Source organism: Astatotilapia calliptera, chromosome 4, assembly GCF_964374335.1.
Source record: "Astatotilapia calliptera chromosome 4, fAstCal68.1, whole genome shotgun sequence".
NCBI classification, from domain to species: Eukaryota; Metazoa; Chordata; class Actinopteri; order Cichliformes; family Cichlidae; genus Astatotilapia; species Astatotilapia calliptera.
Genome location: NC_137425.1, coordinates 26752443 through 26778276, shown reverse-complemented (window position 1 = coordinate 26778276; position 25834 = coordinate 26752443). Strand labels below are relative to the sequence as shown.

At 41.5% G+C, this 25834-nt stretch overlaps 2 protein-coding genes across 2 annotated transcripts; both read right to left on the bottom strand.

The window, feature by feature from the left end:
* Positions 1-56: 56 nt before the first annotated feature.
* LOC145428351 (uncharacterized) lies at positions 57-2478 on the bottom strand. Its single transcript, XM_080300451.1, has 4 exons — positions 2371-2478; positions 947-1063; positions 501-790; positions 57-391 (listed from the first exon to the last, which is right to left on the bottom strand). The coding sequence occupies exons 1-4, from the start codon at positions 2416-2418 to the stop codon at positions 205-207; spliced, it is 642 nt and encodes a 213-aa protein (XP_080156577.1). The 5' UTR covers positions 2419-2478; the 3' UTR covers positions 57-204.
* Positions 2479-8181: 5703 nt separating this feature from the next.
* Positions 8182-9689, bottom strand: LOC113020068 (pleckstrin homology domain-containing family F member 2-like). Its single transcript, XM_026163736.2, has 2 exons — positions 9386-9689; positions 8182-9116 (listed from the first exon to the last, which is right to left on the bottom strand). Exons 1-2 carry the CDS (start codon positions 9630-9632, stop codon positions 8521-8523), a joined length of 843 nt encoding a protein of 280 aa, XP_026019521.2. The 5' UTR covers positions 9633-9689; the 3' UTR covers positions 8182-8520.
* Between the last annotated feature and the right edge of the window lie 16145 nt (positions 9690-25834).

Below are 25834 nucleotides of genomic sequence, written 5' to 3'. Positions count from 1 at the left end.
GATCGTATGCCAATCACTTTTTGCGTGTTTTTTTTATGTCTAGATCTCTTTTTATGTTTTTATATAGTTGCTTATATTGTTAAATAGGCTGCAGTAAACAGAGTTTAAAAATGGGTTATATGTTATATGTTTTGTAGCAGTGCTCCTGCTGCTCTACATTCACCTCTCCTTTGCTCTTTTGCTCGGTGGATGTTGAGGATTTGGCTAACTCGAAATGTCAAAATCATATTGTGGGATTTTGACTTTTTGCCCATACACAATGTCAATTTCTTCAAGTCCGTCCTCGCTGGTTGATGTCTCCACCATAGGACGATTCAGTCTCTCCCACAGCTTTTGTTTAATACTTCTCCCCAGCTCTAAACTGTAGGGACGTTTGCGGCCATACTTGGACCTGCAAGAAGAAATTCAATCAAAATGATGCATGTGGTCAAAAACCATACTGTAACCATTTTAGAGCTGGTGATTTTAAAAAGTGACAGGACATTTGGAGACAAACGTACGTCAGCATGCTATCTACCACCTCATGGTAGACTCGCTGATAATCTTCCACTGAGAAGTTGTAGATTTTTAAAGTGCTGTCACTGGAGCTGGTTGGCTGGTGGTTGGTACTGCATGGCTCGGGTCTGGGGGGCAATTTTTTTGACACTGGCAGGTCATCATGTGAGATTGCAGAGGGAGGCACTGAGGTCTTTGGAGGTCGGGAAGAACTGGATGCTGGGCTTCGCTTCCTTTTCCGGGGCTGACTGACTGTTCTGTCACGGCGCCGGGGCCTCTGGGTTGAATTAACAACCTGGGGAAAGGTCAGAAGCACACAAGGGAATGTCAGTAGTTAATAGCGACCTCATTTTTTTCAAACAAGACAAAAATCTAAATTTGATGAACCACAATGAAGTCCAAACTTCAAAACCCTCAAATGATTCTGTTCCTGAAATTTTACACATCCAACCTGGTCCTTGCTGCAGCACGGTTGTTTCCTGCTGGCTCTGGGTTTCATTGCATCACGGGCCTGGCATGCAGTGTTTCTCTTACAATAATTATGGTCTTTGAGGTGAGGCACAGTAAGCTGCAGGTATACACAAAAATGACAGTAATGCAGACATCAGTTAGTAGTTCATGAAACATTAAAAAAATAACAAACCCTTTCATATGTCCATAAACTACTTAAACCACTCGCATGGTTGAATAACTTGTCCACAGTGATTGTAACGACAAAAAATATCCAACATGTTCACATAAAATCATAAGAACTAAAACCAGGACAATGCATCAAGGTCAGTGTAATAAAAGACGTGTCAACTTATGGGCTCGTCGTGTTAGAGCTTCACTGCTGCATACCCCCAAATGACATGTCAAATAATAATTTGCATAAGCTAAACAAACACCAAAGTCCATGTTGTATTAAACTCTAATTTCTGTTATAATCATTGCTGCTTATTGCCGTTTTTGAACAATGCAGATGCACAAAATACCTTTGTAACTGGCTAAGCTTGGTCACGTGTGGCACTTATATGGTTTAAAATGACATGTAGGATATAAAGAAAAGCAAGCTACAATAATAGGAGAGCCCTGCCTTGTGTGTGGGGGGTAATGAGTTCAAGATCATCATTGGCTGTGGTGTAATGAGGGACCTCTACCCAGAGGTGACTGTCTTGTCAGGTGAATAATTGTAGCATAAGCCACAATGAAGAAGGAGATTAAAACTTTAGTTTAAAAAGCCCAAAAGCAGAAGCTTTGAGGATTTTAAAGATGATCACAGTTACATGTGGCTCCTGTAAACATGTGACAGTGTGTGTACATTTGAAAATTCAGATGATGCTGCAGAACATTGCTTGCATATTTGTAAATAAACATTTTGGGGATTAGCTTTTCTACAGTGAATAAAGTCTCAGTGTTTACTTGTTTTATTCCCTGATTTTAGTTTTAAATACAAAATAAAGGCCCCCAATCAGGAACATGCACAGCCCCCCCCGCCCCCCCCCAAAAAAGCTAGAAACAGGCCTGGTGATCATTATGCACTTGAGTTAATTCGAGATGTAAGATACTCTACTTATTAGCAAAAACTGAACATTTTTATCCCAGCTGCAATCTTTGGTGACATGTCTGCCACAAGATCATTTAATACACGCAAAAGAAAACGTTATTATAGGTAACATACTAGTTTAAATGACTTTATGCACAGTTTACCCGTTTACAGCTACAGTGCAACAGTCTAACATGCAGGTATAACTCCCACGTGCACAGGCACGTTTTTAATGCTTTTTATCCACATTTATGTCGTCTATATTTTCATGTTGCCCTGTTGCAAAGTGAACTCTTTCTGGCCGTCGAGTAAATATTCAAAACTTATTGAAAACGGTCATAAAATCTCACATTTTCCATGATGGATGATGGTTGCTGGGTCGCTTTCCTCCGTGACATGGGAGTTGGACACTTGTAAGGCTGCAAGAAGTCTTGAGCAGAAAGTTGTCTTACTTTTGCAGAAATCCCTTGTAGCTTTGCACAACACGCCGAGTGAAATCTGTCTGAACTATACCAAAAGATGCAATGCAAATAGAACCTGGAGACGCATAGCAACCACGCAACCTGTCATTTTAAATCACGCATTTTTGTACCTACTGTTAAAAATCACTGTAATAATTGTTTTTAGTGAGTTTTTCCCTCAGTTCAACCTCAGTTATGGCGGCTTTTTTTAATATTTAGGCATCCACATAATTACTCCATCAAAGTGGTGCGTAATGATCATACGAAAATACGTCAAAACAGAGCAAAAGTGGTTTTATTTGCCACAGCATATCACAGCAGCTCATTGTATTTGAAAACTACTGGATTTCATAAATTGTGCTTATTTTATAAATGGCCCGGAGAGTAGCAAATTCTCTCTTTCTACTCACTGTACTGAACCCGCTGCACTACCCACTTTCACCAATAGGTGTCACCCTTTTACCGTGGAACCAGCTATGTACAGCTCCAAAGTCAATCGCTAGAGAGATCTGTTGCAGTAATAACTTCTTTCCAAAAGGTGTCTGTATAAAAATCTCTGTTATGCTCTGTCAGTTTGCAGTGCCTTAGTCTGTGGTGACATTTTTGTTGGCTCATGCTCATGAATCCACATGCAACGCACCGTCTGTCCCAGCCTCAGAAATGGATTTAAGACGTTTTAGTTTGATATATCGCCCTGTGGTCAGTTTTTGACATTCGTTTTGTTGCGGTCTTGAAAACAGAAAACAGTTACATCTGAAAGAAGATTTTAAATAAAACAAAAAGGGACAATTATATAATACATAATAATACATAAATGTCTGTTTTTATACAGCACTTTTCTGCTCCACTTGCACACTCAGAGCACTTTATGAAACATGCCTCATTCACCCATTCACACACACATTCATACCCTTTTGTAGTGTTTTTTAAATAACATTGACATGCATTCTCACTCTATACTGTTTATGGCATACAGTATCTGCTTTGTTGTTGTATCACTAAAAGAACTTTTGCTTAAGCAACATGAACCCAGATGGTTTAAAAAACAAAAACAAAAAAATCGAATGGCATTACATAACAAGAGAGAAACAATGACTGGAATGTGCAATGTGGATTTCGGTAAGTGTATAAAAGAGGCAACATTTCCTTGTACCATGTGGTCATAAACAGGTTGCTCTTCATTCTAAGAAAGAGCTGGATGTTTACAGAAGATGTGACGGTGTCACCATTTAGTTAGAAAGTATTAGGCCAAACTCTTTAAATCTTTGAATTTAGATGTTTTCAGTCCTGTGGCCATAGGTGTGTAAAATGTAGTACCAAGCCATGCAGTCTGCCTTTATAACATATTGTTTGTGAATGAACGGGTTGTTCTTAAGAGCTCACTGAATTTGAGTGTGATAGTGTGATAGGATGCAACAGTTGCAACAAGTTAGTTTGTTAGTTTGTGAAATTTCTTTGGTCCTACATGTACAACAATCAGCTGTTAGTGCTATCTTTAAGCTTCTATGAGTCCACATCACAGAGAGCTGGGCATCTCTCCACTCTCAACATACCCTGGAATAACAGCTCGAAGAAGGCTCACAACACCATAAATGACTCCTCCCATCCAGACTACAAACTGGATCTAAACCAGGGATGTCAAACTTATACTACACTGTGGGTCACATACAGCGCACCTGATCTCAAAGGGGTCAGACTCTTTCTGTCAGCTTAAAGAAAGTTACTACCTTTAACTTAACATTTAATCCCAGAGATATTTTAATACAAGGAAACTGCATTAAATTGGCGGGCCTAATTATACGATGAAACACAGGTGAGAGTAATGACGATGGGGCTTTCAGTCAAAAATGAGAGGAACAAAAGCAGGAAAAAGGCTTGAAAAAGACAGAAAAAAACCGAACCTACAGACTAAAACAGGAAATGATAAAAACATGAAAAACTAACACATGAAGACAAACGTTCAGGCCGGAGGCTGGAAAAACCATAAACACAGCCAATGTAACAAGGATCAAACAGAACAAATACACTGCAGAAACCTGAAACTATGACATGTTATGACATGACAGAGCGCTTTGAGTAGAAAAGCGCTATATACAGCGGGGAAAATAAGTATTTGACACATCAGCATTTTTATCAGTAAGGGGATTTCCAAGTGGACTATTGACACAACATTTCCACCAGATGTTGCCATCAAGCCAAATATTGAAGTCATACAATCAAATCAGAACATATAAGTATACAAGTTAAACCATAATAAATAAAGTGAAATGACACAGGGAATAAGTATTGAACACACTTTATTCAATACTTTGTAGAAAAGCCTTTGTTGGTGATTACAGCTTCTAGACGCCTCTTGTATGGATAGACCAGTCGTCTGCATTGCTCAGGAGTGATTCTGGCCCATTCTTCCACACAAACGGTCTTTAAATCTTGAAGGTTCCTTGGGCCTCTTTTATGAACTTTAATCTTCAGTTCTCTCCATAGATTTTCTATGGGATTTAGGTCAGGTGATTGACTGGGCCATTCAAGCAACTTGATTTCCTTTCTTTGAAACCACTTCATTGTTTCCTTGGCCTTGTGTTTGGGATCATTGTCTTGCTGAAATGTCCACCCTCTTTTCATTTTTAGCTTCCTGGTAGATGGCAGCAGATTTTTATCCAGAATGTCCCGGTACATCTCTCCATTCATCCTGCCTTCAATAATATGAAGTCTGCCAGTACCCCTTGCTGAAAAGCAGCCCCAAACCATGATGCTTCCACCCCCAAACTTGACTGTTGGTATGGTGTTCTTGGGGTGGTGAGCAGTGCCATTTCTTCTCCAAACATGGTGTGTAGAATGACTGCCAAAAAGTTCAATTTTGCTTTCATCTGACCATACTATAGTCGTCCAATAATCCACAGGCTTCTCCAAATGCTGTTGCGCAAATTTTAACCGAGCCTTGACATGCTTTTTGTTCAGCAATGGAGTCTTGCGTGGTGAGCGTGCATGGATGCCATGGCGGTTCAGTGCATTGCTTATAGTTTTCTTTGAAACAACAGTACCTGCTGATGCAAGGTCTTCCTGAAGTTCTGTCCGAGTGGTTCTTGGCTCTTGGAGAACCCTCCTGATTATTCTTTGGACTCCTCGGACAGGGATCTTGCGTGGAGCACCTGATCGTGGCAGGTTTATGGTGAACTGATGCACTTTCCATTTCCGGATAATGGCCCCCACAGTGCTCACAGGAACATTCAGCATTCTGGAAATGCACCTATAACCATTCCCATCAAAATGCTTTTCAACGATAAGATTACGAAGATCTTGAGAGAGTTCTTTGCTTTTACCCATCATGAAGTCTTTCCTGTGTGCCTTCTGGGTAATGAGGAGCCTTTATAGGCCATCAATTAGGACTAAAGCAGCTGATATCAATTAGTACTGATAGGGGACAGGATTTCTCTATCAATACTGACAGATTTCAGGTGATCTCCTGGCTTTCTATGTCATTTTGCCCCTTGTTATCTCCATGTATTCAATACTTATTCCCTGTGTCATTTCACTTTATTTATTGTGGTTTAACTTGTATACTTATATGTTCTGATTTGTTTGTATGACGTCAATATTTGGCTTGATGGCAACATCTGGTGGAAATGTTGTGTCAATGGTCCACTTGGAAATCCCCTTACTGATAAAAATGCTGATGTGTCAAATACTTATTTTCCCCGCTGTAAGAATCAGTCCATTTACCATTTATCATTTAATCATTGTTGGCTCGCAGACAGACAGACAGGCCATATATCCAAGATACTGACAGGTTAGGGGATATGCTTTCAACAGTTAAAGCAGCACATCATCTGCCAAAGCCAGTGGCATATTTTTCATATTTCAAATAAGCAGTCTGAATCTGTACCAAGATCTTCATTTCCTCATGCTCCACCTCTTCACCCACTTTCAGGAAATTCGCTGACAGATATACAAACAGACAAATAGCTCTATGTGTCTGATCATATTGTAATTAAAGCATGGGAAGCCCCAAGCATCCCGACAATATGGTAATTTTACTATTGAACACTAGGTGTTCTAGTCTTTGTGGCTGTACTTCTATTAAACTTCTCAAAAGGGATTCATGTATTTTTTCTTAAACCAACAAGTATTTATTTGTATTTCATGCTCTGTGTTGACCAGTATATCAGTACTAGTGCTGATATTAAATGGGTTCTGTGGAAACCATTCCACACGACTGAGCGAGAAGCAGTTTGCCTCTCAGTCTAATAAACCCTTCACTGCACAAGGAGCCATTTTTGGTAACTTAAATGGACATCAACATTGACCTCGTTATGGCTCACTGTGATTTCGTAGAACCAGGTGAATTTCTTCCAGTCAATCAGCAAAGATCAGGTTATGTGGCAGATAATGCAGTGAGATCACTGCATCAGCTCGATCAGCCTGAAGTATTTCAAACTTCAGCGTTCTTCAAGAATTCAGGAAACTGGGTGTTTTTGGCCTTAGCTACTCACACACTTGTCATCATCAGAGATGGGCAGTAACACGTTACAAGTAATGTATCATTGTAATCCGATTACTTTTTTCGAGTAATGAGTAAAGTAAGGGAGTGTTTTACTTGCATCTATTTGAAATAGTGAGTGTAAACAGAAAAAAATATATCTTATTTTATATTCTGGAATATGCAGAAAATAGGTTTAATTGTCAAAGACTGTTGCATATAATTTAATTTTTGCTTGATGCAATGTGCACAAAGTTAAAAGATTAAAACTAATAAAACAAGTTTTGAAAAGAGACTTTTTTATTTGATTACATTTTGTATGATGTATTATGCAGAAAAAGTAGAATTGGGCTGAAAGGTCTATTGCTTTATTGCCTATTCAGGTTGTGTATCATGTTTTTAAAAAGTAACTAAGTAACTGAGTAACTAACTACTTTTGAAAATAAGCAGTCAGTAAAGTAACGTCAGTAAATTTCTGACGAAACCACCACTAGTTAGAAGGCAATTTGTCTACTTCTTGTTACATAGTTACAGTTTCTACATCAGTATTTTGCTTTCAGTCGATTTACTGTTCTTTCAAAACTGGCTGACTGACTCAAAAATGTACTCGCTTTTGTTTTGGAGCTGTCTACTGTATTAGGATGTGCTCGATTCAGAGAGTTAACTAGAATGAACTTAAATCTTTGAAAAGAAGTGTAAATGTTTAGCCACATTCTGTTATTACCGCATTATTAGAGCAGCGTCATCAAGTACTGTAACACTAGGACGTGCTACAGTTTGATATGTATGTTTGTATGTTATATTTATGAAAAATGCCAGTGAGAAGAAAAATGATGATAAATCAATGGTGCTGTAAAGGTTCTGTGTGTTTTCCCGAATGGTTTTTATATACATGCTTATTGGAAAAATGTATACTGTGGGTGAGGAACTATATACGGTTACTTCACTGACCTTGACTTGCACAATAAAAACCCCAAAAAGTCACAGAAGTAAAAGAAAACACTGTAATATGCTCCAATAAGACTCTGAGGGCTAAACAGAGGACTTATTACTAAATGATGAGATTTCAGTGTTGTAATAACATCTCTCACAAATTGATTATCTGCACTTTATTGTTGAGGTTAAGGAGCAGCAAAAGAGCAGATACTGGATGCAAATACTTTACATGCATTCAAACAAAGAAACATGCATTCAGAGTCACATGCACAGGGAGAAGACAGTGCTTTTTGGAATAGAAATATCCTTTATTGTGAAATTCAGCTGTTCCAGCAGCAAAGTGACAGGCAGATGGAGCATTATTCATTTAACTAGCATGGTTAATGGCACTGAATATGTACAAAGATGATATATTCTTGTCTTTTTAAAATGATTTTTTCGACTCACTCCTGATTTGTTATTTACAGTGCAAATTGTTGCGTGTACAGCCTAAGATTAAAACACAAATAGACACAAACAAATAATACGTCGTCACATTTATCTTTACATTTATGTAACTTCATGTAAGAAAATCAACTTTCTGTAATCTGAATCCATTCAAAAGCGTCTTTGTTGCAGTTTATTGGCTACTGTGATGGTATTGACTTTGGGTAATCATAAATGCTCAGTCGTTCCCAAGTCCCGTTTTTGGTGTCCAGCCAGTTGCTGGGAGAATAGATCCCTATCTCTCCTTCCTCCACTTTCTCATTTTCCTCACCAGAAGGACAAAACTCTTCCTCCTCTGAGCTGCTTTTCCCGGCGCTGTCTCCCCTGTCGCGAAACTTCTCTTCATTAATATTCTTGTAGCAGAAACTGCAGATCCTCAGCTTTTTAGTGGGGTGGATGTGATCGATAACGGCACGTTGCTTGGAGCATGAATTGCAGACCAAGAAGCCGCAATTCCTGCAGTGGTGTCGACGATTGGCCCCACTAAACTTTGTAGAGAGGCACCGCATGCATTTGCAAGCAGCCTCATCAGGAATCGAGGAAACAGCAAACTTCTTGGAAGGTTTGCAGCTGGTGCCCTGCATTAGGCTGGACCGGCATTCATTGATGTGCTCTATCCAGGCCTTCTTCTCCTCGTATGAAGGGGCGGACACAAAAAAAGACTTGCTCGGTGTTCGGATCAGCCACTGATGCTTGAATATGTCACTGTCCTCCAGGTCTTCCAGCTCAATGTCCTCTAAAATCATAGTGAATTTGATAACAACATAAAAATTACATGGATAAAATGGTATGAGCAGAAAGCTGAACATATGAAGTTAAATTAGCACAGCACACTTGCTATTTTCTACTTGCCAGTCATATTATGGACAGTATTCAATAGTGTTGGCTCTTCTTGAAGCTTTTGTCTATATTTCTTTCTCTTCAGTCATAAAATTGTTTTTTGGCAGTTTCACATTAATCTTCTCACAGTAGGTTAGCTGCAGGAAACGCAGATGAATGTCTCACCTAAAGGGATGATCTTCTGCTTTTTGTACCAGCGACCAGGCACAACAATGCTGCCGTACACCAGAATATCAGTGAAGAGGAAGAGGATTTTCTGCTGTATCTTCTTGCGACCCTGCTTAAACACAGTTCCCTCTCCGATTAGAATCCGGCCCGGCTTGGACAAGGGCTTCCCTGCTTGATGGAATGAACTCTCCACCGCCTGCACACGCTCTTGGTTCTCTCGTTCAAAGGTTGGGTGATCCATCATTTCTTTGGTGTGAACAAGTTGTGCAGCTTGATAGTGTCTGAACTCCAGAGTGCCTTTTTAAACTATTGGTGGTGATGTAACGGGGCGGGCCAAGTGACAAACATGTTATACTGGAAGGCAAGAAAAGGGAGTAGTGAGGCAGTACTTACTGGAAAAATAGAAACTGGTCAAACAAAACAATCAAGAAAGAAAAAACATTTAAAAAAAGTGGAGTCGTTGTGGAAAGATTATACAGTATTACATATTTATAAGTTGCTTTTAACGAGGGAAGCTCCCTTTTGTGCAACAACAACTTTCACTTGCTATTTCCAAAACAAAATCTTAATTCTTATTTAGCAGAAGAGTGTACGGTAAAATCAACAGTATGATTGTCTCCCTCTACACACACGCACACCTCCGTGTGCCAAAAGCAATGCAACACATTTTGCGTACGTCCTGAAAGAGAAATCCAAACCCCCCAGGATTGAATATAACACCGTGGCTTCGCTAACTGTCCGCCATGTTTACTGCCGCGAATGAAAACGGAAAGGCGATTTTGACGTCATCAAAACAAGCGAGCAGTGAAAGAAAAATAAAACTAACTAAAGAGTGTAATGTTCAGAGTATTTGTAATATAACAGGTAAAAATGAAGCAACATATTTAGGTCTGATTATCTGCAAAGATCCAAAAGACAGAATTTTACAAAATTTTCCCCCAATTATTAAAAAATCTCAAACCAAATTAAATCAATGGTTGCAGAGAGATTTAAGTTTAAGAGGAAGGGTATTGCTCTCAAAAGCAGAAGGTCTGTCTCGACTGACTTATGCAGCAATTTCTCTGCATGTGGACGGCAAAACTTGTAAGGATATTGACCGAATGCTCTTTAACTTCCTCTGGAAAAACCGGACATATTACATCAGAAAAAGTGTATTGATGAATCTGGTCTCAATGTTTTGGATTTTACTACTCTAAACAATACATTTAAGATTAATTGGGCTAAACATTTTCTTAAAAATCCGGTATCCATTTGGAATTTTATTCCTCACTACATTTTCTCTAAGTTTGGTGGTCTAAGTTTTATCTTAGGTTGTGATTATAATATAGATAATCTTCCAGAAAACCTTTCGATGTTTCACAAACAAGTTCTATTAGCTTGGTCCCTTATATATAAACACAACTTTACACCCCATACGTATTCAATTTGGAATAATAGGAACATAGTGTATAAAAATAAATCATTATTTTTTTCTATGTGGGTTGAGAAACGGATTGTTTTAGTGAATCAGCTGTTTAATCCTAATGGGCAGCTTATGTCCTATTCAGAATTCTTAAACACCTATAAATTTCCAGCCACACCCAAAGAATATGCCATATTATTTGATGCAATACCTGCGGGTATTAGAATGCTTTTTAAAGGTATTCAACCTTGCATATCATCTGTTTCTCTCCCCAACCCTTTATATTCACACATAGGAAGAATCTGTCTAACAAACCACAGTAAAAGTACGGTAATAAGAATATTCGTGCTTTATTCCAGACAGAATCTCTAACTATCCCACATGTGGTCTCTTATTGGAATTTCTTTGTCAGTGACATTAACTGGAAAAGAGTATGGAAAATTCCTAACAAGTATCTGGTAACGAATAAAGTGAAGGAAGTCTCATTTAAAATACTGCATAAATTCTATCCTGCTAATCATTACATGACAAAGTTCAAAAGGGACATAAATGTGAACTGTGGATTTTGTGGAAGCCATCCTGAGACTGTGCAGCACCTCTTCTGGATCTGTTCATACGCTAGAACATTTTGGAAAGACTTCAGTAGATTCATTGCTGGACATATAAAGACTTTACTGTGAAATGGGAAAATGTTGTATTTTGTTTCTTTCGAATGCAAAAAAAAGAAGATGTTTACTTTATAATAAACTTGTTAGTTATCTTAGCTAAATTTTATTTTCACAAATGCAAATACAGTAACAAAAAACCTCATTTTAAACATTACTATAATGATGTTTTATGTTACATAAAATTGATTAGTGGATCACTTAACAAAAAGGCTATGAAAACTATTACTATTTGTAGTAATTACAAATTATTTGAATGTTTGTAATTCTTTGTATTACACCCCCTGGCATATGTTAATTTTGTTCTGATTGTATACATGTTCTGTATACTGTTTCTTAATAAAGTTTAATATTTAATAATAAGAAAAGAAAGAAAAATAAAACTAACTGGACGAACGGTATTATTTAAAACTTCACTTCATAGCATTTGTACATATACTAGGACTTTATCATATTCATATTGTGTGGCGCAATGTAACTCTAATGATAATGAAGGGTGATTCTCGTTACAGGTTCCAAGACTGCACTCTAGCGATACTGCCCCCTGATGGTTACAAGCAGCAATTACAGCCTCGCTGCACTGATGTGCCAAAAAGTGATCGTATGCCAATCACTTTTTGCGTGTTTTTTATGTCTAGATCTCTTTTTATGTTTTTATATAGTTGCTTATATTGTTAAATAGGCTGCAGTAAACAGAGTTTAAAAATGGGTTATATGTTATATCAAATTTTAAAGCAGCTCTATGAATCTGCTTTATTGTACCTACATTATAAAGATCCATCCAGTCCTTTTCGGCCACTTGAAGAACATCACAGTTTTTTAAAGGACTGTGATTTTTTTGTAACTTCTGCAGCCCTCCAGGCCAGACCTCGTTTGAAAACGACATTTTTAATGTCAGCGACACTTTTTACCTGAATAAATGAAATCTGAATAAAAGTCACATCTGATGAAAGGAAGTTTCTTTTTGGATCAAAATGAATTGATCTCATTCATGAGAGAAACGTTTGACAGATTATATGACAGCAAGTAATTTACATCTGTTACCATCAATTATTTTTTGGCAAATACCAGAAATCACTTTGGCAAACGATCACTTTTTGGCACAACACTGGGCACCGGTCATTAGAGAACATGAATGATTATTGAATATTTAGTATGCAAACAGAATGACATAAATCTCTAGCATTCTGCACTTTATTCAAGGAAGTTAAGTAATGTGTTGTCTTTAAAAAGACAAAGGCACGAGTGAATTAAAGTTGGATGTTATGTTTTGTTCACAGTGCCTGAATATATATCATGGTCAAGAAGGACTTCAAATGAGCCCTTTTGAGTCAGATAAATAATAATATAAGTAGTGATTTTTCAAAATAAAAGTCCTATGAAGGTTTTATGAATTTTCTCAGCAGTGACCTTAAAGAGTTGTCCAAACACACAGTGGAATATATCTATAATACACAGAAACACAAACTTGTGCAGAAATTACATTTTAATCAAAGTCACATGTGAACTATTTACAGAAAATCATATTGTGGGATTTTGACTTTTTGCCCATACACAATGTCAATTTCTTCAAGTCCGTCCTCGCTGGTTGATGTCTCCACCATAGGACGATTCAGTCTCTCCCACAGCTTTTTTTTAATGCTTCTCCCCAGCTCTAAACTGTAGGGACGTTTGCGGCCATTCTTGGACCTGCAAGAAGAAATTCAATCAAAATGATGCATGTGGTCAAAAACCATACTGTAACCATTTTAGAGCTGGCGATTTTAAAAAGTGACAGGACATTTGGAGACAAACGTACGTCAGCATGCTATCTACCACCTCATGGTAGACTCGCTGATAATCTTCCACTGAGAAGTTGTAGATTTTTAAAGTGCTGTCACTGGAGCTGGTTGGCTGGTGGTCGGTACTGCATGGCTCGGGTCTGGGGGGCAATTTTTTTGACACTGGCAGGTCATCATGGGAGATTGCAGAGGGAGGCACTGAGGTCTTTGGAGGTTGGGAAGAACTGGATGCTGGGCTTCGCTTCCTTTTCCGGGGCTGACTGACTGTTCTGTCACGGCGCCGGGGCCTCTGGGTTGAATTAACAACCTGGGGAAAGGTCAGAAGCACACAAGGGAATGTCAGTAGTTAATAGCGACCTCATCTTTTTCAAACAAGACAAAAATCTAAATTTGATGAACCACAATGAAGTCCAAACTCCAAAACCCTCAAATGATTCTGTTCCTGAAATTTTACACATCCAACCTGGTCCTTGCTGCAGCACAGTTGTTTCCTGCTGGCTCTGGGTTTCTTTGCATCACGGGCCTGGCATGCAGTGTTTCTCTTACAATAATTATGGTCTTTGAGGTGATCGGGCACAGTAAGCTGCAGGTATACACAAAAATGACAGTAATGCAGACATCAGTTAGTAGTTCATGAAATATTTAAAAAATAACAAACCCTTTCATATGTCCATAAACTACTTAAACCACTCGCATGGTTGAATAACTTGTCCACAGTGATTGTAACGACAAAAAATATCCAACATGTTCACATAAAATCATAAGAACTAAAACCAGGACAATGCATCAAGGTCAGTGTAATAAAAGACGTGTCAACTTATGGGCTCGTCGTGTTAGAGCTTCACTGCTGCATACCCCCAAATGACATGTCAAATAATAATTTGCATAAGCTAAAAAAACACCAAATTCCATGTTGTATTAAACTCTAATTTCTGTTATAATCATTGCTGCTTATTGCCGTTTTTGAACAATGCAGATGCACAAAATACCTTTGTAACTGGCTAAGCTTGGTCACGTGTGGCACTTATATGGTTTAAAATTACGTGTAGGATATAAAGAAAAGCAAGCTGCAATAATAGGAGAGCCCTGCCTTGTGTGTGGGGGGTAATGAGTTCAAGATCATCATTAGGCTGTGGTGTAATGAGGGACCTCTACCCAGAGGTGACTGTCTTGTCAGGTGAATAAAGAAGGAAGAAGGAGATTAAAACTTTAGTTAAAAAAGCTCAAAAGCAGAAGCTTTGAGGATTTTAAAGATGATCACAGTTACATGTGGCGCCTGTAAACATGTGACAGTGTGTGTACATTTGAGAATTCAGATGATGCTGCAGAACATTGCTTGCAAATTTGTAAATAAACATTTTGGGGATTAGCTTTTCTAAAGTGAAGAAAGTCTCAGTGTTTACTTGTTTTATTCCCTGATTTTAGTTTTAAATACAAAATAAAGGCCCCCAATCAGGAACATGCACTGCCCACCCCCACCCCCCCCAAAAAAGCTAGAAACAGGCCTGGTGATCATTATGCACTTGAGTTAATCCGAGATGTAAGATACTCTACTTGTAGAAGCCTACATGCAGTTTAATTTGAAATGTATGCTTTTATTTTGATAGCGCAGAAAAAACAGGAAGTTGGGCGAGAGGAGAGTAGAGCCACATGGTTTTTTGACCTCGCAATCTCTCTTCATCCATTTTGAATTGAGCTCTATAAGTTTTTGTAATTTGGAATTCTGTTGCTGTGTACCTGTTTGGACTTTTGAAGTAAATATTGAAAAACTATCAAGGACTGTTGTTTTGTGTTTTGGTTTTTTGGATATGGAAAGAGGGACTAAGCGGAGCGTCAACCTAAGGCTCCATTCGAAGGAAACCTACATTAGTCAAAAAACCAGCTCTTCACAGATTAATGGAGTTTGAAAACGCCTGACTATAAAGTAAGAAGGAAATACCGAACCAAGGAAAAACTGAAGATGGAAAACCGTAAGTTTTAAATTGCCTTGCCCTTTTTCGATTTGCTGAGGTGCATGTGTGTTGATTGAGTTTGGAATTTTGCTGCCCATGGACGAACAAAACAGTGGAAAAAGGATTGTAAAAATGACTGAGAAGGCTATGGGAGACTGCAAGACTAGAAATGTCAACACACGTAGACATAAGCTCTCTCAATTAACAGGCATGAAAAAAGAAATTGAGCAATTAATGGAAGATGATGCAAATGTTGACCTCGTTAAAAATAAATTACGAGTTGACTTTAGCTCTTTGCAGCAAGATTTTGCTAGCCTAAATTCTGAACTGCAACAACTTATGGGTGAAGATGAATTTTTGGAAGATCAAAATAGTTGGTTTGATCCAAAGAACAAGTCCCTGAATGATTTCCTTTGGAAATGTGAAGGGTGGATGAATGAAGTCATGAAACGCTCTGAATAGAACAGAGAGGACGACATAGGAAATCAGGCAGATAATAGGTCCATATCATCAAAGTCGGCAAGCAAACGCTCCAGTAGATCTGGATCACAACGTGGAAGCATTTCCTCTACATCTTCCTCTATTAGATTAAAGGTAGAAATGGAGCGTGCTGCATTAAAGGCAAAGGCTGCAGCTCTGGAGAAGAGTTTGGCAATAGAAAAGGAAGAAGCGGATTGGTATGCAGAAATGAAAGGAAAAGAGGCTCAATTGCAGGCAGAAGAAAAACATAGAGAGGCTGCAATAAAGGCTAAAAAGGAAATGCATGCTATGCAGACTGCCCTTGCTGAGTCAGATGTAAAACTGGAAGTTTTGCAAAAATATGAAGATACACAGCCAGACATGAGCATTTTTGCAGATGATGATCAGAATGGCAAAACTGAGATTAAAACCACATTCCACCCAACATCGCAATACGTCTCATCTGCACCCTACGATGACGACGATGTGCAGACACCAATGCAAGAAAGGACAGTGCGTGCGCCAAGCACTGAAAGGGCTGGTGAACCTGTGCTCGATAGTTTGTGTCAAGCCATTTCTCAGCAAGTTAATGTCACTGAGTACCTGGTAAAGAATCACAAAGCTTCTCTATTACCTGACATCTCCATTCCAACTTTCAACGGAGATCCACTTGAATACAACTCTTTTATCGGTTCCATTGAACATGGAATTGAAAACCGCACTGATAATAATCGTGATCGTCTACAGTATTTGCTGCAGTACACGAGTGGACAACCCCATGAGTTGGTTAAAAGTTGCATCCACATGGAACCTTCAGTGGGTTATACAAAGGCGAAACAAATGCTCAAAGAGTTTTTTGGAGATGACTTTAAGATAGCTGAAGCCTACATAAAGGAGGCCTTGGACTGGCAGACAATTAAGCCAGAAGACGGCACTGCACTACAGTCCTTTGCATTGTTTCTCACCGGCTGCTACAATGCAATGACAGATGTTAACTATATGGAAGACTTGGATAATACGTCTAACCTAAGGGCATTAGCTAACAAGCTTCCTTACAAACTTAAAGAATCGTGGCGAAAATATGCTTGTGACCTGCAAGACAAAACGAAGAAAAGAGTCAAGTTTAAGGATTTTGTCAACTTTATCAATCAGCAAGTTAGGTACGTGCTACACCCACTTTATGGAAATATAAGGGAAACTACAACAGGTGTGAAGGACTCATTAAGGCAAAGAGCAAAGCCACAATATGCAGAGGCATTCAAACCAAAGAAAGTGTTTACAACAACAATCACTGACCCTCAAATGGAAAACAAGACAGAAAGTGCCAAACAAGTGGCAACAAAAACACGGACTGTCCCAGTGGATTCAAGCAGCAAACCTTGTGTTTATTGCAAGGTAGAGCAACACAACCTCCAAATCTGCAGAAAGCTCAAGGACAAGTCTCATAAGGACAAGATTGAGTTTTTAAGGAGCATAGGACTGTGTTTTGCCTGTTTGAAACATGGTCACATGAGTAGCAGCTGCAAAGACAAGCTCCATTGTCAAGAATGCTCTCGACTGCATCCTACCCTGCTGCACATCACCAATAGGGACTCACATGAAGAAACAGCAAGGGGGGCTGCTCAACAGTTCGTATCAAGTGCTCTTGTACAAACAACAGCAACTTTCAGCATGACTGGGGCCGGTAAGGAAGATTGTATTCTTCCAATCGTTCCAGTACATGTCAAGGCCCAGAAAGGAACCAAGACAGTAACAACATATGCATTCTTGGATCAAGGCAGCTCAGCCACCTTTGTGACAGAGTCACTGATAAAACAACTGAACCTGAACAGACGAATAAGAAAATCTCACTCCGAACGATGGGAAATGAATCTGTTGTGAACACCTGCATTGTGACTGGACTGGAAGTCAGTAGTCTGGATGGTAGCCAGTTTATTAAACTTTCAGAGGTGTATACACAAGACCACATTCCTGTAAGTAAAAACAATATCCCATGCCAGGAGGATGTTGACAGGTGGTCACACCTGATGGAAGTGAAACTTCCCACTATCCAAGCGGATGTTGGATTACTCATAGGAGTGAATGTTCCCAAAGCCATGGAACCGCTTAAGGTGGTAAACAGCGTGGACAATGGACCCTACGCAGTGAGAACAATATTAGGTTGGACAGTAAATGGACCACTTAAGAGTGGAGGCGACATGAGTGGGAGAAACAGATTGGCACAAGTGACTATGAATAGGATATCAGTAGCCAGGTTGGAAGAGCTCTGGCAGCTACAGTTTAAGCAGGACTTTCCTGATGCGGGACAAGACGAAAATCTTGAAATGTCCAAGGAAGATCGTCAGTTTCTGAACATGGTGTCTCAGTCTGCAAAACTGGAGGATGGCCATTATAGTATTTGTCTTCCAGTGAGAAGCAAGGCGCTGTGCTTGCCAAGCAACAGAGAAGTCGCAGTGCAACGTGTGCTGAACTTACAGAAAAGATTCACCAGAGATGTCAAGTTTTACGAGGAATATGTTGCATATATGGATGATATCCTAAAAAAGGGTTACGCGATCAAACTGAACGATGCTGAATGTAAGTCACTGGAGGGACGAACATGGTATTTGCCTCATCATGGAGTGAGACATCCAGTCAAGCAAAAGTTACGTGTTGTCTTCGACTGCGGGGCAAGCTTTCAAGGAACATCGCTGAACCAGCATCTCTTGCAGGGACCAGATTTGACAAGCTCACTGGTGGGAGTCCTCCTGAGGTTTCGACAGGAGACTGTGGCAGTAATGGCTGATGTGGAGGCCATGTTCCACCAGGTCAGAGTCAGCAAGGAAGATACAGATCTCCTCAGGTTTCTTTGGTGGTCTGATGGGAATTACAAGGAGAAGCTTGCAGAACACAAAATGTTGGTCCACATCTTTGGTGCCACCTCTTCGCCAAGTGTTGCATCTTTTGCACTTCAGAAATGTGCTACTGATTTCGAAAGGGAATTTGGTCAAGAAGCTGCAAGGACAGTCAAGAAAATTTTTATGTGGACGACTGTCTTAAGTCAATTGCAGAGGAAGACGCAGCAATCACCCTGTGTTCTGACTTGAGGAACATGTTGGCAAAAGGCGGATTTCGACTAACAAAATGGTGAAGCAACAGCAGGAAGTTGCTCAACTCAATTCCTGATGAAGAAAGAGCACAAGGATTTAAAGTTCTGAATCTGGACGAGAGTAATTTGCCGATGGAAAGAGGGGTGTTCAGTGGTGTGCTGAATCAGATCAGTTCAAGTTCAAGATCAACCTTAAAAACAGACCGAACACTAGAAGAGGACTGCTTTCCCTTCTCAGCTCCATCTTTGATCCACTGGGATTTGTTGCTCCCGTGATTCTGTGTGCAAAAAAAATCTTGCACGATTTATGTCGGAGGAAATACGGCTGGGATGAATACCTACCAGAGGACGTCATTAAGAGCTGGAATAAGTGGGTTGCAGATTTGCAAAGGCTTGACGACTTTGGAGTTGACAGGAGCATCAAGTCAAAGCATTTTGGTGCACCAATCTTTGCGCAGCTGCATCATTTTGCTGACGCAAGCGAAGACGCTTATGGAACAGCAAGCTACCTGTTGCTGCGCAATGCAAGTGGCGACACTCAGTCCACCTTGGTAATGGCAAAGGCAATGGTTGCACCTTTGAAGTGTCCAACCATCCCACGAATGGAACTGATTGCCGCAACAGTTGCAGTGAAGATGGATAAACTTCTAAAGAAGGAACTAGAAGTAGAACTGCATGAATCTGTTTTTTGGACAGATAGCACGGCTGTGCTAAAGTACTTGAATAGTGAAGGCACAAGATTCAAGACCTTTTTTTCTAATAGGATCTCAGTAATCTTGAGCCATTCTCACATTCGGCAGTGGAGATATGTCAATACCACTTTGAATCCAGCAGATCATGTCTCTAGAGGACAGACTGTTGCAGCATTCTTAAAATGTGGCGATTGGCTTTCGGGTCCAAGTTTCCTATTCTGCTCAAAAGATCAGTGGCCGAAGAATCCAGATCCCAGAATGCTGGATTTTGATGACTTAGAGGTCAAAAGAGAAGCTCAGACACATGTCATTCAGATGCAAGGGCTCAACGACTCAGTAGACCAGCTGATGAATCACTACTCATCTTGGACAAAGCTAAAGCGTGCTGTAGCCTGGTTCATGAAACTGAAGAGTTTGCTTAAGGAATTAATAGCAAAGAGAAAGGAAGCAAGCACAATGAGTGAGGAAATCAGGATGAGCCAATTCAAGAAAGCTTTCAAGGGAAAAAATCTAACCTGTGACGATTTGTCTGAAGCAGAAATAGAAATTGTGAAGTACTGTCAGAAGCAAAGTTTTGAACAGGACTTGGCAATGCTGAAAGAACATCAAAGGGTGAAGAAAAAAGGCTCTCTCTACAAGTTGACTCCAGTACTGCAAGATGGAGTTATAAGAGTTGGAGGAAGGTTGAGTTGAGCAGCGATGCCAGATGATGCTAAGCAGCAAGTCATCTTGCCAAAGGAGTCACATATCACACAGCTTGTGTTAAGACATACCCATGATGTTACAGCTCATGCCGGACGGAATCACATGTTGGCTCATCTGCGTCAAAAACTTTGGATCCCTGGAGCAAATGGAGCCATTAGAAGGTTCTTGTCAAAATGTGTCACCTGTAAAAGGCTACACGGAAGTACTGGCAAACAAATAATGGCAGATTTACCAAAATGCAGGATCCTGCCTGATGACCCTCCATTCACCAAAGTAGGTGTTGACTACTTTGGTCCATTCCTGGTAAAAAGGGGAAGAAGTCAAGTAAAGAGCTATGGTGTCATTTTCACATGTCTTACCACACGAGCTGTACATCTGGATGTTGCGTCTTCACTTGACACTGATGCGTGTCTCAACGCCATCAGAAGATTCCTTGCCAGAAGAGGACAAGTTAAAGAGATGTACTCGGATAATGGAACCAACTTCCGATCAGCTAACAGTGAGTTAAAGAAAGCAATTAAAGAATGGAACTCCAGTATGATCATAAAATCATTGCAGCAAAGGGGGATCCAATGGCATTTTAATCCACCAGCAGGATCTCACCATGGAGGAAGCTGGGAGAGACTCATCCGCTCAGTGAGAAAAATTTTGAACGTCACAGTAAAAGAACAACTGTTGGACCAGTTACAAAGCTGTGCCTTTTGCAAGAAGCTGAAGATAATTGATGCACTCTTCGAAAGTCAAGAACTAGTTTCCTCTGAGGGGAGGAAAGTGAAAGAAGATTTCTTTAAGATAGTTGAAGTTCAGTTAAGTAATGTAGCCATAGACCTTTTCATTTAAGTTAAAGATTTAGGAGTAATTGTTTCAAAGACATTGATAACAATTAGGGGCCGGTAATGTAGAAGCCTACATGCAGTTTAATTTGAAATGTATGCTTTTATTTTGATAGCGCAGAAAAAACAGGAAGTTGGGCGAGAGGAGAGTGGAGCCACATGGTTTTTTGACCTCGCAATCTCTCTTCATCCATTTTGAATTGAGCTTTAGAAGTTTTCGTAATTTGGAATTCTGTTGCTGTGTACCTGTTTGGACTTTTGAAGTAAATATTGAAAAACTATCAAGGACTGTTGTTTTGTTTTTTGTTTTTTTGGATATGGAAAGAGGGACTAAGCGGAGCGTCAAGCTAAGGCTCCATTCGAAGGAAACCTACACTACTTATTAGCAAAAACTGAACATTTTTATCCCAGCTGCAAACTTTGGTGACATGTCTGCCACAAGATCATTTTGTCACAGGCTGGGTCTCTGACCCAGTGCTCTGAGTTCATTTTGTATTTGTCTCATTTTAGATATGTGATTAGTTTGTGTCATTCCTATTTAGCTTTAGTTAAGGAAAGGCAGTTATTATTTATTGTTTCCTTGGTTTCTATGTTTGAGTTCTTGTATCGTTCATCACGTGTTAGCACGGCTGGACTGGGACAAAAAATCGGCCCGGGCATTTTGACTAGAGACCGGCCCACCAGGATAAAGATTGAAAATGTGACGTCATTCAGGGGTAAAACCGCAAAGGATTCTGGGAACTTGTGGCAAGAGGTACTAGCGATAAAAAGAAACCCAAAAAATGCCAAGAAGCTGTTGTATTATTAACTGCAATAGCCGGTCGCATGACAGCCACGGGAAGCCGACGGGTAAAGAGATCGTTTTTTGTTTTTTTATCGGATTACGTTGTTGAAGAGAAATTTTTTAAGCCATGTTTCCGAAGTAAGAGCCGACGGATGGTCTGGATATACCAAATATAACGTCTCAGAACACTCCAGCTCACATGTTAGTCTGCTCCAAGCATTCCCACAAAGATCAGAGTTTCGTAGTAGTTAATACGTCATTTTTCTTAACATAATTGGTGATATAGGTTACAAGCAAGTCTGGCGCTGAACAGAAATTGTCGCGCTATGCTCCTTTATTTATTGTGTTTATTGTGCATAAATAGTGAATTGTCCTGACACAATATTGCGTTTCGCTTCTGTTATTACCATGGTACATTGACAAAAACATATACTTTTATTCACAGGATAAAACAGTTGTTTTGTATCACTAATTGTCCAGTGCGATTACAACATACAATATTATTGTCACTGCTACATTTCTGTGATGCTACCAGAAATTATTTCCACTACTAATTAATTACCGTTGAGCTCAAAGGTTATATTAATAAACGGTTAACGAATGTGTATCTATGACGACGATTTGTGAGACTGGTAAACTTACCTTTGTTTGTATGATGGTCTTTCGTTCTACACGGTGCATTTCAAGGTCCTGCACCCATCCGTCGGTAAACTGTACCTGGGCTTGTTGCAGTGACCTGAAGTTACTAAACTTCATGAGTGTATGCACTCACTCCAAGAATATGAGCGTGGTGAAAGTTGGGCAGCACGCTGACGTCTTTTGTCCACTCTGTGTGCTCGTATGGGTCTGACCCTTTCACTGGTTTGATTTTTTCCTCGTATCTTTTCTTTGTCTTTTCGTCGAGTCTGTCTTTGTACGGACCGGCATTGTTCTCCTTTTGTTTTGTACATTCCTTTTTTGTGCGGCAAAGAAAAAACAAGGTGGTATTGGAACCGGAGAATGAATGTTTTGCGGTGCTGCAAATGCTTGCATTTGATGCGGTACTTTGATTGTTTTGCCACGAGTTCCCGGCATGCAATGCGCGAAAATCACGTGATTGCTAAACAAGGGGGAGGGTGCATCCAGCCTCCTCGGCTGTAATTGGTCCAGCCCAGAGTCGATCATGACCAATTGGCCAATCCAACACCTTTCATTATATATACCCTTCCTAAAAAAAAAAAAAAAAAAAAAAAAAAAAAATCCATCGGCCCATAAAAACAAAAAATCGCCAGCGGCCCACCGGGTCCAGCTATGCGTGTTAGGTCTGTTAAGCTTGTGTTGTCATGTCTAGTTTCAGTGTTTCCTGTTTTATTTTGAAGGAGTCGTGTGTTCTTTGTTCATTGTATTTAGTTTCACTTCCCCTGTCCTGTCATTAGGCTCATGTCCGTCAGCTGTTCCTCCATGTGTTCCCACTTCCCCTAATCACCTCCTGTGTATTTAAGTCCATTGTTTTCAGTGTGTCATTGTCAGATCGTCTGCGTTGTTTGCAAGCCCAGAAGTTGTGTCAAGTTTCCTCATGTCAATTCCCTCATGTCAAGTCCCCTCATGTCAAGTCCATGTTCCTGTTGTAGGTTTTTAAGTTAATTTAGCTCACCCAGTTTAGTTTATTGTTAGCCTTGTATTTTGCCTTTTGTTTACAGTTATTTTGCCAGCCTCAATAAATGGCTCGTTTTCTGTTATTCAAGTCATGTTTCACATTTTGTTTCCGTCTGCATTTGGGTCCACCCTTCACTCTCACAGTCAGCCCTGCTGATTGTGACAGAACGATCTGACCAGTCATGAACCCAGCAGACTCAGCTCTCACCGAGTGGCTGGAGGAGATAGCTCGGATCCAAGCGATCCTCAACCGCGTCCTCACGGCACCCGATTTGAAGAGCAAGCTTGTAATGGTAAACGTCGCTGAGGCTATTATGAAGAGGGATCCCCGCCTCCTCCAGCTCCCGGACTCACCTGCCATAGTTGACGCTTTTACAAGGATAAAGGAGATGCTGCAGGCCCAGGAACTGTCGAGTCATGTAATGGCTTCCAGCACCTACCAGTCACAGCAACCCCACAACCAGTCGTCTCCACCGCTGCCTCTAGAACCTGAGTGTGTCCGTGTCGGCTCGCTGAGGTTTGCCACTGCGCCCCTCCCTTCGGTACCGGCACTGCCCCCCAGCTCGCCAGTTTCCTCTTCGCCATCACGGATTAGTCACTCACCCTCACATTCTCATTCAGATTTCACATCTCCAGCCTCATTTCTGGCGAGGTTGTGGTCAGAGGATGAGGAGCCAGACCCCACAATTAGCCCTGCTTCAGTCACAACTGCTTCTAGAAAAAAGCGGCGTTCACGTCCTCAACGTACCTCACAAAGATTTGAAGTGAGTGACTATATTTTGGCTCCTCATGTTTTTTCTAAGGTGAATATTAAAACTAACACTGCCTTACCAGTTCATGGGCCCGGCTATAAAAAGACTGTTTATGATTTTGAAATTACTAAGACTGAGAATGTTTCGGCCAAGTCTTCCACGGACCATCTTATCCCTTTGCGAAATTATCTAGCTTCTCTGTGCATTGATCATGCCACGAACTATGCTTCCAAGAAGCCAAATTATAAGACTGTTTGCACTGGAAATGCTAGCCATCAGGCTCAGCTAAACCGCTGTGGGACTGTAATCCAGGCCAGGTTGGAGCCAGGGGCTGAGTTGCAGTTTGTGCAGCCTTTTCCAGTGTCCGCTGGAGGGCCTGAGGAGCCCGTCCAGCCCCATGCCCCGTCAGCTGGAGGGCCCGAGGAGCCCGTCCGGCCCCATGCCACGTCAGCTGGAGGGCCCGAGGAGCCCGTCCGGCCCCATGCCACGTCAGCTGGAGGGCCCGAGGAGCACGTCCGGCCCCATGCCACGTCAGCTGGAGGGCCCGAGGAGCAGGTCCGGCCCCATGCCACGTCAGCTGGAGGGCCCGAGGAGCACGTCCGGCCCCATGCCACGTCAGCTGGAGGGCCCGAGGAGCACGTCCGGCCCCATGCCACGTCAGCTGGAGTGCCCGAGGAGCACGTCCGGCCCCATGCCACGTCAGCTGGAGGGCCCGAGGAGCACGTCCGGCCCCATGCCACGTCAGCTGGAGGGCCCGAGGAGCACGTCCGGCCCCATGCCACGTCAGCTGGAGGGCCCGAGGAGCACGTCCGGCCCCATGCCACGTCAGCTGGAGGGCCCGAGGAGCACGTCCGGCCCCATGCCACGTCAGCTGGAGTGCCCGAGGAGCACGTCCGGCCCCATGCCACGTCAGCTGGAGGGCCCGAGGAGCACGTCCAGCCCTATGCCACTGCTCCTGCCACGCCTCAGCCAGCCTCGGCTTCTGGCCCTGCCACGCCTCAGCCAGAGGATGACGCCTCACCTGGCCATGCCACGCCAGCTAGAGGTTCAGCCGAGCCCGTCCAGCATCCTGCCACATCTGCTGCAGCGCCACCACCTGGTCTACCACCTGCAGCCGCCATGCTGCCGCCTGGTCTCGACGCGACCCAGCCAGAGGACGATGCCTCGCCTGTGCCTGCGTAATCGGGGCCCTGACCTGGGAGATCGAGTCGGCTATTCGAGAGGCTCAGCGGACAGAACCGAACCCCGGAATGGGACCTCCAGGGTTGCTCTTCGTCCCCTCCTCAGTAAGGTCACGAGTGTTACATTGGGCTCATACTGCCAGATTCACCTGCCACCCGGGGGTCCACCGCACTATTACCTTCCTCCAACGTTTCGCCTGGTGGCCTTCCCTTGCCAAAGACGTCCACGAGTATATTTTCGCATGCTCGACCTGCGCTCAAAACAAGAGCGTCCATCAACCACCCTATGGCCTCCTTCACCCTCTGCCGACTCCGAGTCGCCCTTGGTCGCACATCGCTGTTGACTTCATCACTGGTCTGCCCGTCTCGTCAGGTAACTCTGTTATTCTCACCATTGTGGACCGCTTCTCCAAAGCTGCTCATTTTATCGCCCTCCTTAAGCTCCCCACTGCTCTAGACACCGCCCGGCTGCTACCTGACCACGTGTTTCACCTCCATGGAATCCCCACGGACATTG

What these genes read in the sequence shown, in the direction of transcription:
- LOC145428351 (XM_080300451.1), bottom strand. Translation starts at nt 2,418, where the DNA reads ATGTCACGGAGGAAAGCGACCCAGCAACCATCATCCATCATGGAAAAT. An exon ending in CATCATCCATCATGGAAAAT is followed by an intron (nt 1,064 to 2,370) that starts GTGAGATTTTAT and finishes GTATACCTGCAG; the next exon opens with CTTACTGTGCCTCACCTCAA. An exon ending in CGTGCTGCAGCAAGGACCAG is followed by an intron (nt 791 to 946) that starts GTTGGATGTGTA and finishes ACCTTTCCCCAG; the next exon opens with GTTGTTAATTCAACCCAGAG.
- LOC113020068 (XM_026163736.2), bottom strand. Translation starts at nt 9,632, where the DNA reads ATGATGGATCACCCAACCTTTGAACGAGAGAACCAAGAGCGTGTGCAG. An exon ending in GCAGAAGATCATCCCTTTAG is followed by an intron (nt 9,117 to 9,385) that starts GTGAGACATTCA and finishes CTATGATTTTAG; the next exon opens with AGGACATTGAGCTGGAAGAC.